Source organism: Amborella trichopoda, chromosome 1 (assembly GCF_054954075.1).
Source record: "Amborella trichopoda isolate Santa Cruz 75 chromosome 1, AtrichopodaSantaCruz75HAP2 v2.0, whole genome shotgun sequence".
NCBI lineage: Eukaryota > Viridiplantae > Streptophyta > Magnoliopsida > Amborellales > Amborellaceae > Amborella > Amborella trichopoda.
This window is the reverse complement of record NC_142336.1, coordinates 9,300,964-9,315,345: the sequence shown is the minus strand read 5'-3', so window position 1 is coordinate 9,315,345 and position 14,382 is coordinate 9,300,964. Positions and strand designations below refer to the sequence as shown.

Here is a 14,382-nt window from a genome sequence, read left to right as displayed (position 1 = left end):
ACAGTTTTTTTTATCGAGATCGGGGTGTCTACAGCTGTCTATTTTTGTTGTTGTCTCGCATATGTGAGACAGGGTGGAAAAGAAATAGATACTTGTGGGACGGAATCGGTGATGGGGCACACAAATGGTGTGAAAGATTTTAGAGGTTTTGAAAGAAAATTGGTTCATGTCCTCGAGAAGAAGAAACCTTTTTAACCATTTTTCAACTTTTCTTAATAAAAAAATTTTGGCCTTTTCAATGCAAAGTTCCGGTTGTTGACTTTGTTCTACAAAACCGCACTATGTAGCCTTGGACCTTGCTTGCAATAAGTTTGCCTTTTTGCCCCAAAAATCATTCCATTAAAAAAAACTTTCACCTGAACTCGCCTAGTTAATAAAACTATTGGTGCAGAGATGAGGGGATCGACATGCTGCAAATGATCCACAAGTCGTACTCTTTGCCTTAAAATTTGTTAATTTGTTTATTTTGTATGATATCGGCCCATAGAGCTTGATTCATGCACAGGTCAAGCTTTGGTGCAGGATTTACCGGGTTGGGAATAGGATTGGGTCGTAAGTGGTTACTTACGTTAACGTAAGGTCCCACCCTCTATTCCCACCATTAACATATAGAAAAAAACAAAAAACAAAACAAAAAGAGCATTCTCTTAAGAAAATCAAAAGAATCAGGCGAAAATGGAAACTTTATTTTACTCTTAAGAAAAAAATAGAAAGCCATTCGGTAACAAGAAAAATATCTTCAATATTTATTGATCATTCTATCAAGTAAAGAAATAAAATAGCAAGCCATAATTCCTAAATATAGGTATTAAATAATTTAACCAGCACTTAAATTACTCCTTTTCTAAAATACCAGAAAATTCTATTTTTCCTTAGAATATATATCAAAGTTATGCCTCTTCTTGGGTATGTTCGCCATGGAAGGGTTAAGGAAGAGGATGGTTCTCTTGCTACTGTCAATGACCATTGCCAAGTTCCATTTTGGCACGTGTGAAGCTAAACAAGGCCAAGCCCTTATGCAGCACATGAATGCCCAGTTTGTAGGAAATGTGGGGTTTGAGAACTGGGGCTCTTTTGATGAGGTCACACGTGTGTTGCCTCAACATGGGTTGAGAGAGAGAGATGAGATTGTTGGTGGGTTGCCTGGTGAGCCTGCGGGTGTGGAATTCAAGCAGTATGCTGGTTATGTGACTGTCGACGAGAAGGCGGGGAGGGCGCTCTTCTACTATCTGGCCGAGGCCGTCAACCCTCTCTCCAAGCCTCTCCTCCTCTGGCTCAATGGAGGTATTTCTATCTCTCATGCAGACATGCCCATATACAAGTGAATGAACTTTCTCAACATGTCATATTCCCTTAAGAGGCAATGGGCCCGGCCCTGACCTGACCCGATAGTTGACACGGACCTGACCCAGGTCGGGTCTCAATCATTTTGACCCAGATCCGGCCCAAGTTTTGGGTCGACCCCGTCTCATGAGCGATTGATTCTTTGTCTCTCAATTTCGAATCATCTTTTACAAATTGTTATCTTTATTTGGAACTAAACTAGTATCTCAAAGTTCATCTATCGGGATTTGGAAAAGTTGATTTTAGATTGGTAATCGGTGAGGAACGACCTAGCTCCTTGTGGAAACTAAGAACAAGCCTGATTTTAACGAACTTGCCTATTTTCTATCAAAAAAATCTAACCAAAAAAGAAACTTTCCTTTTATTACCTTCTCTTTTCCAAACTTTGGAGTAACATACACATTCACATAAAAAGAGAATTTGTCATGGAGATATTATTATCTTCATTTGAAACATAATCTTTGACCCAAATTTTAGATAATTTTATTTTGGAAATATGTATAACATTGTGTACTTTTTATACAATGAGGTCACAATTACTATTAACTATTACATGTGAAATCAAATGGCTAGGGGGTGCGAACCAGCACAAAAAATCAAAATAAAATTTCTCGAATTGTATGACATACCCCTAACTATCAGATTTCATATACAATGACTAAGGTTGATTGCGACCTCCTCGTATACAACCCTTATTTTTTATAAAAAAAACTATGCATGTATTGGAATTACAAAAGTAGAAATATGCATAACACACTTCTTGCTAATATTTCTTATAATATATATACAACTCCGTTTTGTAAACAAATATCACTAATAAAACCTGCTGGGCTTAGTCTTCGCTATCATATACCAATTGTTGGTTATCCACATCATTATCTTAGGACACGGTTTCTATGCGGCCAAGCCCACATATGTAGAAATGCGGGCATATTAATAAATCTATTTTTGAGATGGATTTTTGGACTTAATTTTTAAGGACATGTAAGATATAACGATCATGAATATGAAAAAATATGTAAATTTTAAAAACTAGAAATAATAATTCTAATAAGAAACCATTTGGACTATTAGTTTCCATTGTTTTTAGATGGAACACCCACTTGCGTTAAGATGGATACTTTACACTTTTTGGACCGCATATGTAGTCATGCGATCCAGCCCGTATGAAACAATTTTCTTTTATCCTATGATTATTTTGCTATATCGCTAAAATCTTTGTATACATAACGTTGATAACCCATGTGCAATCAATTTTGAGGAGGAAAATTTTTATCACATAATGTATTATATTTATATATTAATGCATGTGAAAATTTTCAGTTAATACAAAGCAAACATAGGAAAAATAACGTGAAATAAAAAACTAAGTAGAATAAGGGTATTTTGATTTGGAAATGGAAGCAAAGTAAGATTTTCATCATAGGGCATTTGACTTCAACATACGTTAAAACTGATTCCAATTACTATCATATCCTTAAATTTTTTTTATTGCCTCTTACTCTCTCCTCAAGGCAGAAAGTGTTGAGGAAAACTTAAATTGATGGACTGCATAGGAATAGGCAATTAAGATGTGCAAAAAACAATCCATGACTATGTCAAGAAAAAGTTCTTTTTCAGTAGTAAATTTTAATTTAATTATGGAAATTAGAGAGCATATCAAGTTTTTACATAGGAATCAATTTTGTGGAAAGGATTTATATAGCATTTAGAGAAGGGTGAGGTTTTGTTAAAGGTTGGCACCTTAAGCAATCTAAGTAAGGCACCCAAAATTGATACCAAGCAGTTTAAGTGCCGAAAATCCCCATGATGGGCTACAAATCTATTTTAATATTTAATTGTGAAATTTAAAACTTAAAAGATAGTGTAGATCGAACGGATTTATAAACATTTGAAAATATTTTTTTTCCTTTAGGGAATATCTACTTTGACATCATATATTTACTCAGTCCAGGTTTATTTTGAAGAACACGAGTGTTTTCAGACAAGGGTTGTAGATAAATAATGCATAATATGGGAAGGCTTTTTAATACATATTATCATCTTTGAAGTTGTGACTAATGCCTGGCTTTCCCCATTACCACACAAACCTTAAGCATTTTTATGGAAGAGTAAAGAAATTATATGGAAGTTAACCACAGTGTGAAATCAAAGATTGGATGAAAGCTGGAGTGGTCGAATTTGAACACACCAGTAGAGAAGAATAGCATAACCATATTACTAATGGATGTGTTGCACGTAGAATAAGTACTAAGATAACAAAAAAAAAAAAAAAGGCAAATTAATCTTAATATTAAATAGAGAACACAGTATAATAATAAAGTAAAGAACTGCAAAAATTCACCATTAAAAACTTATGAGCCTCTATATTATGCTCCCTCAGGAGCATACTCTAAATTTACTCCCTAGGAAAAACTTTTACTTGGGAGATTTTTCTTGATTTGAAATTTTGGGATCTATCTATTTATGACTAGATAATTATCTTCCAAGGAAAAAAATGGATTTTGACTTCATGAATGCCTAGATCATTCCTGCCAAAAATTGGATGGTTTCATTATATTCTTGGGATGTGACATTTTTTAGGCTGAGAGTGAGAACTAAATTTTTCTTTTTTCTTTGATGTTGGTTACCGCCTTGTCCAGATCATATCCCCAAACCTTGGGATCAAAAAGATATTCCTAGTGTATGTGTTTTGCAAGAGAATAGATAAATAGTATACTCCCGAGGGAGTAGGATATTTTTCGGCAAACATATAGGCCAAATTGGTAATTATATTGTTTGTGAACAAGAGAGGACGTAAATGCTCTCATTTACCCTTTTTTGGTTCTATAGAACATTTTTGTCTTCAAATAAATATTACTTATTTGGGATATTTTAAAAGACATCCATCCAGTGTGCATAGAGTTGTTGGGCATGGTTGGTCATATATTTGGCTTGGGCATGTTTTTAGTATGAATTGCGATATTAACCAATAAATTATATTGTATAAATGAACGTAGAGTTTGTTATAAAACATTTATCTTGCTCATCTTGCTTATAAATTATTGCTAAGATTTAAGATTTTGCTATTTGTATGGTTGAGATATTGGAGAAGACCACAAATTTGAAAAATTATCATATCGAACAATCTCCAATATATCTATATTAATTTTTAAATTTTGTTTGTTTTGGTTCTCCAAACGGAATGTAATTCGAGTATATTCATTTTTAAATTTTGTTTGTTTTGGTTCTCCAAACGGAATGTAATTCGAGAGGAAATGGAATTAATCATAACGTCTAGGAATCAATGAAAAAATGTAAATATTTTTGTTCAGAATAATTTATCTTTTTTATTCAAGTTATTATTTCTCCTGTCTATTTGAAAATATGTGGGTTAAGGAATGAAAGGTGTGTTACTCTGTTTTCTTTTTCCTTATCGTCTCCTTAAGTGTCTCTCTCTTTTATTCTTGATCAATATATATAAATTCTTATCACTCTTTTGTTTATAATAAGGTTGATGGTTCTTGAGTAGTTCTTAATGGACTAATATATTAGATATAGATATTATTAAGATCTAATATCTTAAACTAATATAATGGATATTAGCATTAATAAGATCTTGCATAAATTTATTTATTAGTTTTATTTATATAATTTAAATTATTTATTTAAATCATCTTCATTATTTTAATTGTATGTCAAATGTAGTCGTGTTAATTAATAATATATGAAAAGTAATATTTACAATCACATTTATAATTGATTAATAAAATATTAAATCGTGAAGATAAATGTATAAAATTTTCTCTCTAAAAGTTCAATAATAAATATATTTCAGTGATTAATATTAAATATCACGTGCAACACATGTGCATATTACTAGTATTTATTCGGCGAGCCTTGATGAGAAGAGTGGACGCTCCAAATTTTTAGAATAAAATTTAAATTCAAAATCCAATCATGACCATCAGATAGGCCAGATTTAATCTGGTTCATTGGGCTTATACGATTCCATCAACTAGTGTGCAGACAAGATCTTTTCCCTTAAAATAATAGGTGTTTATGCATAGGGTGCGGTTTGTATAGAGCCTTGGCTCTAAACAATCAAATTGGAGCCTACCTTTAAATAGTGTTGAGAAATGTGGTTTCAATATTGAAAATCTTTGTGATAGCATTAAATATATCTTCATCTTTATTTATAGAGTTTAAAGTTTCAAAAATAGTGTAGATCAACTGATCTAAGAAATCTTGAAAATCTTGAAAATTGATGGTCCAAAAATGCTTTAAAAGATACACTATTTCCAGAACTTGAAATCCACTTTTTTCTTATGTCCAAGCAACTTGATGTCGAGATGATTAACTTGAGTATATTTGAGCATCAAAACAACGATCTTCTAATAAAATTTTTGTGGTACGCTCTAATTTGATTGTTTAGAGCCTCGGCTCTAAATAAACTTTTCCCTTATGCATAAGGTTTCAACCTTAGACCATCAAAGTAAGGTTTTCATGGTGCGTCAAAGACCTTGGGGTTAACATGCTCTACTTTCTCTCTCGAGATAGGGTCCCATTTTATTCTTGAACATGTACTCCCTTTTTTAATAGCTTAATAATTTAATATAGAGATGGAGAGGAAATTATTTTTTAGTAGTAAGCCCGTCAATTTTCATTTTCTTTTGTTGCACATTCATTTTAGCCAAAAGAAATAAAAAATTTTATGTGAACATTTAAAAAATAAAGCATTTTTAATATACATTTTGAGAAAAGACATTTTCTTTCTGGCCAAGCTTTCTATGCTTTTCCTACTACATAAAACTTATATGTTTTCCCCTATCCAAATGTCCATTCTGAATAGATGGCTGAGATGACTCAAATCACAATGTCATGTCTCTAAATATTTTATTTTTAATTTTGTCTTTACAAATTATTTTGACAACAAATTTTGAACGTCCACTCCTCTCTTAAATTCACACATGTAAAAATATTTTCAATAAATAAAATGATCAAAATACCCCTGAAAGATTCAAGGGGTATCTTGATCATTATATTCTATCGAAGAAGTCCTTTTAATATTTTATTTAGGTGCACTCCGTTTAGATTATGGCATGTACCAAACTTCATATTCATATAATTTGTTAAGAAAAAACTAAAAATAAAATACTTTAAGGTGTTGGATCTAGATCAAATGGTCAGTGACTCACTTGATCTAAATTGGACGGGTGGACAGGGGAAAACATATATTTTGAATGCAGTAGGGGAAGTATAGTAACCTTTCCCTTTCTTTCCCGGCTGTTTTTGCCTATGTTTTTAGTAATCCAAACTTAAACAAGAAAACTGTGGGTGACAACTTAAACCAGCTAACTTAAACCAGCTATTTTTTAGTATTACTCACTGTGTTTCTAGTGTTAAAATAAAACTATCATTGAAAATATGGATGGCCAATGCAGCCATGTTATCTATGATTCCTAGAGAGATTACTACCTTTTTCGTCTTTTGTTATCATTTTTCTTTAAAATTAATGTTAATAAAAGCGTCAACAGAGAAAACAATAAACTTTAAATATAATTTACCCAATAATTTCCTGAAATTTTTTGAAAACCAGTTGAGTAATTATGCATCGTTAACACAAATGAGTTGTGGTCTGGTGGTGCCAGGTTAACCTTATTCAAGTATATTGACTCACATTTTTCTTCTTCTTCTTCCTTTTTGCACAGGTCCAGGGTGCTCTTCTCTTGGATATGGAGCGATGTCAGAGTTGGGACCTTTTAGAGTCCACAGCAATGGGAGGACTCTTTACAGGAACAGATACGCATGGAACAATGGTAGAATTAACCTTGTTTTGTGAATTTCTATGAACTATAAACCCTGATAATCTCTCAATCATTCAAAAGGCTTTTTCTGAATTTTACGATTACCAATTTTAAATAGGTATTGTCTATGAATGATGCATGTTGTTCACAAAAAGCATTATTTTTGCTTATCTTGGAACCACGGAATTTAGTATCTAGTAATGTTTTTAGCCAGACAAACAGGTTTTCTAAAGCCATCTTACTTCTAGAGTCCAAAATACTCTAGATTGGTTTGTTGCTCAAAAGACCAAAAGTAAAGTTTGTTGGAAATTGAGGCCTTTCATGCGCTTTTATGGTATTGGCATGGAAAGAGCCAATATGAACATTACTAGGTCTTCAGTAGACTAATTAATCTTAATGGAAGTTTTAACGGTTAGGTTGTAGCTTTTCAAAACTCCTGTTAAGGTGAATAAAAATAGGAGTTACAATTTTGATTTTGTATAGTTGAGATTCAAATTGTAACTCCTATCTTTATTCACCTTAAAAGACATTGGGAGTTTTGACAAGCTATCACTTGGCTGTTAAAACTCCTATTAGAAATAATTAGGCCGCTAAAAACCTAGTAGTTGTTAAAACTCCTATTAAGAATAATTAAGCCGCTAAAGACTTAGTAATATTTATATCTATGCATGGTTCTTTTCATGTCAATACCATGATATTGTTAACTAATATGTTTATGCCCATAATAATTGGAGTTTTTGAATAAAAGAGTAAAAGCCATAATTCCAACAAATTTTGCTCATATAGAAGTATATCACTTTGTCAATATAGTTAAGGGATATGACTATGCTTATCCATTGGTACAACAACTACAATCACATCAACAGCAGCAACGTTTATGTACGGAGCACCATAACTTGGGTAAATGATGAATGCTTTTCCATTGGGACAATCACTACAGTCACATCAACATAGAATCCATGTACGGAGCACCATAACTTGGCTAAAGGATGATTGCTGCAGTATTGAAGACAAACTCAAGAGAGTTACTAGTGTAACTTGCCTTAGTATAACCAAACTCGGAGAGTTTCTTACGAACTCGGTGTGAGTCTATTAGAACTCACCGAATTCAACACCTTTTTTCGAAATAAAAGGGGGTGCACAAATCTTACCCCTTTTTCCTCATTTGACTTCATTGAAGTATCCAATCAGGTGTGCTTATTGTATATTTGAGAAAAAAAAAACGATTTTATGGATATGAGGAAGAAAATTATCAATCTAGATTATTAGGTTTTGGTCATATTCTAAAAGTTGTGATTGCTACTCAATTATTGCTTGATTTGGGACAAAAATTTGTTTTGTTATCGAAATATGGGCTTGTTTCTCATAAAAGATCAATAAAAATATTGAATTTATGAGATTTGAATTCCAGAGTATTATTTATCCCAAAAATTTCAAGAACTCGAAATAATTAAGTTTCACCTTGAATCTTGAGTCTGATTAGAGGATTTTGACTGGGGAGCTCAAGGACCCTCTGACAAACATTGCTAGCATGAATTTGCACCATTTGCAAAGATTGGAGGATAGGACTCAAAATTTTGCTTGAACTTTTATTTTTAGATTTATATTTATATAAGTGTATAAGGCCAAGGATCTAAACAATTACAGTAAAACACACTTTCAAATAGTGTGGAAAAATATGGTTTCAATACTCGAAATATTTGTGATAGCTTCAAAATATACTTTCATCTTTAATTATAAAATTTAAAGCTTCAAAAATAGTGTAGATCGAGCAGATCTATGAAGATTTGAAAATCTTGAAAATTGACAGTCCAAAATGTATTACAAGATGCACTATTTTCAAATTATGAAATCCATTTTTTTTAATGTCCATGAATCTTGAGGTCGAGATGATCAATTTGAGGATATTTGCGTATCAAAATAACCTCTTCTAGTAAAATTTTTGAGGTGCATCCTAATTTGATTGTTTAGAGTCTCATAGTTATATAAACTTCTTCTTTTATATAATGGATTTTATTTTTGACTTTAACACTCGAGATAATAATATTTATTTTTAAATTTTTATTTTTATTTATTTTTAATAAATTTTACTCTTTTCCATAGCGTTTGGGCCAACTCAATTCGCTCTAAGCTCAAGTAGAGTTTTGGAGGGAGCACGGTTTTAGAAACCTTGCATGTGAGACGATTGAAATTTGCATCATTCATTTACGTTTGGTACTATTTCCAATAGTTTTAATTCAAATGGTAAATCAAACTACCCCCATACAAATTTAATTAGAAACGAAGATTAAAAGATCATGTAATCTATATTTGAAGCTGTAAATACATGGGTGCAGTGGCAAATTTATTGTTCTTGGAGTCCCCGGCTGGCACTGGCTTCTCTTACTCCAACACCACCTCGGAGAATTCAGAAAGTGGTGATGAGAAAACGGCATTTGATGCTTACACTTTCATGCTAAATTGGTTCGAACGATTCTCAGAATACAAAAACAGGGATTTCTACATCTCAGGAGAGAGCTATGCAGGGCACTATGTTCCGCAACTCGCTTATCAAGTAGTTAAGCACAATCAAATGGCTGCAAAAACCATCATAAATCTCAAAGGCATCACGGTGAGATCCAATTTCTTTATCCGACTTTTCGCACACATAGACTGAGTTGTGTATATGTGATTGCAGATTGGTAACCCATGGATCGACGCTCCGATTGACCGCCTAGAATTGTACGAGTACTTGTGGAGCCATGCGATCCTCTCGGACGAGACCATCAATGCCATCCATAAATATTGCAATTTCTCAGTTAACACCACCAGTCAACCCAAACCATGCGACGACGCCCTCGATCATGCGGAGTCAGACATTTTTGACATTAACATCTACAACATTTATGCCCCTAACTGCAACACCACCATCAAGCACAAGCCTTGTGCAAGTGACCTGGTATTAATTCTCTCTACTTCTCTTTCTTCCCAGTGATTACTTCCTTTCTGCATAGGGTTGATGGCTCTATAGTAATATTACTATGACACTTTGTCCTTTGATTGGTGTTCAAATGTCAACACATGTCGGCAATTTGCCACTATTTGAGGACATCTGGCTACGTAGAAAACTAAATTTTCATTCGGTGCTCAATTTCTATTAGTTGGTATCAAGTGTCGACACTTCGACATATAACGACACTTGAGGATGCCTACTGGTATCATATAAATTCCTCATCCAATTGTCAATTGATATTCAGTGAAAGTTCTATCCCTTAAAATATTATATTTCATTAAATAAGTTATAGATGTGTGAATGGGTTTATCCCTAATAGACCAAGGTACTAAACACCTTGAACAATTATGGACTTTTAAACACTCGCGACAATGTCTATGAAACTCCATTCCCTGTCTTCTCTACTAATGAATGAGTGGTTGTATGCAGGAATTTGATCCTTGCACAGATTATTACGTGGAAATGTATCTGAATCTTCCCCAAGTCCAAAAGGCACTCCATGCTAACGTTACTGGGCTAAAGTATCCATGGCTTTCATGCAAGTATGAGCTTCCTTTTTCCCCTTTTTATTTTTGTATTTCTTTATATTAGAGAGCAAAATATAAAGGAATTTTTTTTACATTCACACTAATGCTAGGTTGTATTATTGGGGCCTAGAGCTTTTATAATTAACGGTTATGCAGGGATATCCTACACTGTTAAAGATCACCTCTATATATATATATAGATATATCATAGATCCTTCGGAAAAAATAATTTAAGGTCGCAATTTTAAAATGTAGAATTAAGGTACATCTTAAAAATCCATCAAAAATGGTTATTTTGATGTTGGAAAACCATTTCATAGATCTTCTCAAGATTGAGACGTCTGAGTATAGAAAAAAAAAGATTTTGAGTACAAAAACCAGAACGTATTATCTAGACCGTCCATTTTCTAGATTTTCACGTGTTTATAGATCCACTTGATTTGAACCATCTTTTAAATTTAGTGTAATAAATAGTGGCCTATAGGAATTGGGGTTGAGCTTGATTGGTTAGCAGCTGACATTTTGCAATGCTATATCTCAAGTTCAATTCCTATTGCCGAACTACCCAAAAAAATAGGTGGTTATAATCACCTACTATTGGTGGATGGCATACTTTCCCGAACCCTATTAAATTTACTAATTGACTCAAACCACTTTATTGAGATAAATGAACCTTTTGGGATACAATTATTGATTTTTTTTTTTTCAGATTTTTTATTGAGATAAAGGAACCTTTTATCCAAACTCTGTCAAGTTTGTGCGATGTGCCCCATTCATCTCCGCTATCTGTTTTCCCAGATGAATGGCAGATGCATTACTTGTTCTTCTGCATTTCAACTTGCCGCATATGAGCATAATATATTGAATGCTCCTTACTGAAATGTGGTGGACGTTTTACATGCATAATCAGAAAAGAGATTGTCTACAAAGAGACCATTTATTTTGTATACAAGGACGTCACAATCATTTTTTTCCTTTAAATTTTAGAATGGATGGCTATAAGAGTGTCAATTAATAGTCATAAAGTTCAAAAAAAAAAAATTCGGACTTCATGAATCACTCCAAGTCATCCAATTTGCCATCTAATATGTGAGAATAGTTGTGACCTCTTTGTAATAAAGATAAATGGTCTATTTGTAGATTATTCCTTCAGAAAATTGCCATTCCCAAACAAGTTTTTGCACTCAACATTGACAATACAAAGTAGAAATTCATGTGTCTTAGGGTGAGCAGCAAAAACAGTACACGAGTAGTTCCTCAACAATGCCACTTTGGGAGTAGTAAGGATGGACTTTAGCCGCATACCATATGGAAGTAAAACGGGAACGTAACATAATTTACCTCAATTATATTACTAACATAGTATCCTTTTTCTTATCTGTGTTATTATTTACAGTTTTTTTGTTTTGGTAGCGAGCTGAATTGGAAGGATGCACCATCTACTGTACTTCCCCTCATAAAGAACATTATGGCGAATGGCATCCCGGTGATGTTATACAGGTAAGTGTATGATTGTATTTTGTTTTATTATTTTTTATGTCTGGATCTCAGTTGCTAAACATGTGTGCAAATTTGTGGTCAAACTTGATCAAATGTCTAGGTAAATTCTTAAAATTCTCTGATATAATATTCTTGCCTTTTGTGCTAAATAATTGCAGTAGTAGTTACTGTTTGTTTCTCCTACTTGTAGTTATCTTTTAGAGAGAGAATCATGCACTTGAAAAAAACGTTTGTGCATAAGCATGGAGTCCTCTGTTAAAACTACAAATTGTAGCAACTGTTTGTTTCTCCTACTTGTAGTTATCTTTGAGACAATCATGCACTTGAAACAAAAAAATTGTACATAAGCATGGAGTCCTATTAAAACTACAAATTGTATTTCTTTGGAATAAATCTGGATCTGACCATTGTTCATGTTTATTCTAACCAAGAAAGATAATTGAGATTAACTGGAGAAATTTCTATTTTCTATTTAATGGAAACGGGTGGGAAACATCGATTCCACACATTTACCTAAAAGAAGAATTGTTAAGGAGAATTTCTTTCATTCTTCTAAAAATTACCTTTTTTGTGTGTGTGCAGTGGAGACGTGGACAGTAGTGTTCCAGTGACAGGTACAAGAAAGGCGATAAAAAAACTTAACCTGGATATTCAAACTCACTGGTACCCATGGTTCAACGAGCACGAGGTAAATGTCAACCAGATTCTTTTTATGATTTCGTTGCATAAGAGCGATAGAAAGAAAGGATTAGGAATGGACACAAGGCTTAGGAGGTTAGGATGGGGAGGTGCTAGAACATGACCTCTTGGGCTCCATTCCATCCCTTTAATAAGGGGAGAGAAAGAGAGATGTTTTTCCTCCTATTTATGTTCTTGTATATATGCAGTTTGGAGGGTATAGTGTGATATACAAGGGTGGCTTAACATTTGCAATTGTTAGAGGAGCGGGCCATGAGGTCCCTAGTTACCAACCGGCGAGATCCCTCACCCTTATTGATGCTTTTCTCAAAGGGAAACCCCTACCTTCATCTTAAACAGTACATGATGTAACAGAAGCTTCGAAGTTACATTATTTTGAAAAGTAATGCAAATATTGTTTTCATTTCTCTAATGGTTCAATTTGTTGAGTGTTTTGTTTTGGGCACTCCAAATTAGGTTAAACATTTTATTTTTGAGAGTCCCAAGCAATGACAGTGTTTTATGAGTCTATATATAATGGACCGCTTAGTACTGCACAAGTGCAAAAACTAATAGCCTTCAGTTTGTCATTTCACTTCACAAAATCTGACGAACAGGTTTTGGATTTTGAATTGGACTTGATGTACCATTGGCTGGCTGATTTCACATCTAAAATCAAAGAGGAAAGGACAGGTCCAGAGAGAGCTTGATAGCCTAATATGCAGTATTAACTATGACGAGGATGACATACATAATTCTTCTCGTGCACACTCTAAGCCGGTGTCCACTGTGTCTGCTGGTTCTTTTGGGATCACCAAGCACAAGAAAGGGTATGTTTCTGAATGAAAATTTTATGTTGGAATGTTCGGGGTCTCAACAGTCCTTTGCGCAAAAATGATATTCGATCTTTTTGTCGTCACAAAAAGCCATATGTTTGGGTTATTCAAGAGACAAAAATATGGGCCTCGAATTTTCAAACAACTTTAGAACTATTTGGGGGAGGAGGTCCTTGGATTTTATAGGCTCTAAGGCTATTGGACTTTCTGGAGGCATCTGGATTTTATGGGACCTTTCTTTTCTGCAGGCTATTGATTTTATCATCTCTTTTAAACATATATCCCTTTTGTTTAAGGGTCCTTTGGATGATTTCATATGGTGTTTGATTGTTGTTTATGGCCCTAATAGATCAGATGAAATACCTTTATTTTTTTAGGACCTATCTAATGTCTTCCTTAAATTTAATGTGTCATGGTGTATTGTAAGTGATTTCAACATTATTCGATAGCCCTCTGAATGCTCCTCTAATCCACATTTGTCTTCTTGTATGTAATAGTTTTATCCAAAGTCTTGAACTTGTGGATATTCCTTTGATAGGGGCAAAATTCATTTGGTCAAATCACAATTCTAATGAGCCTATTTTAACCAGATTGGAAAGATTTCTGGTTACCCAAGATTTTGAGCATTGCTTCCCCAAAATAAGCGTCAAAGCTTACCTAAAGTATCTTCTGACCACGTTCCTCTGTTGCTTAACACTTATGGCTTTCCACATTGGCCT

General features: G+C 33.6%; 1 protein-coding gene across 1 annotated transcript; it reads left to right on the top strand.

Annotated features, from left to right (window-relative positions):
- Positions 1 to 728: 728 nt before the first annotated feature.
- Positions 729 to 13,260, top strand: LOC110006564 (serine carboxypeptidase II-3-like). The gene is made up of 8 exons (XM_088860835.1): positions 729 to 1,284; positions 7,035 to 7,142; positions 9,467 to 9,741; positions 9,808 to 10,068; positions 10,552 to 10,664; positions 12,063 to 12,149; positions 12,732 to 12,837; positions 13,037 to 13,260. The coding sequence occupies exons 1-8, from the start codon at positions 909 to 911 to the stop codon at positions 13,181 to 13,183; spliced, it is 1,473 nt and encodes a 490-aa protein (XP_088716961.1). The 5' UTR covers positions 729 to 908; the 3' UTR covers positions 13,184 to 13,260.
- The last annotated feature ends 1,122 nt before the right edge of the window (positions 13,261 to 14,382 follow it).

Excerpts from the sequence above, each read along its gene's own strand:
- LOC110006564 (XM_088860835.1), top strand. The coding sequence starts at position 909 with ATGTTCGCCATGGAAGGGTTAAGGAAGAGGATGGTTCTCTTGCTACTG. Across the intron at positions 1,285-7,034 it reads CCTCCTCTGGCTCAATGGAG|GTCCAGGGTGCTCTTCTCTT; the intron begins GTATTTCTATCT and ends CTTTTTGCACAG. Across the intron at positions 12,838-13,036 it reads CATGGTTCAACGAGCACGAG|TTTGGAGGGTATAGTGTGAT; the intron begins GTAAATGTCAAC and ends GTATATATGCAG.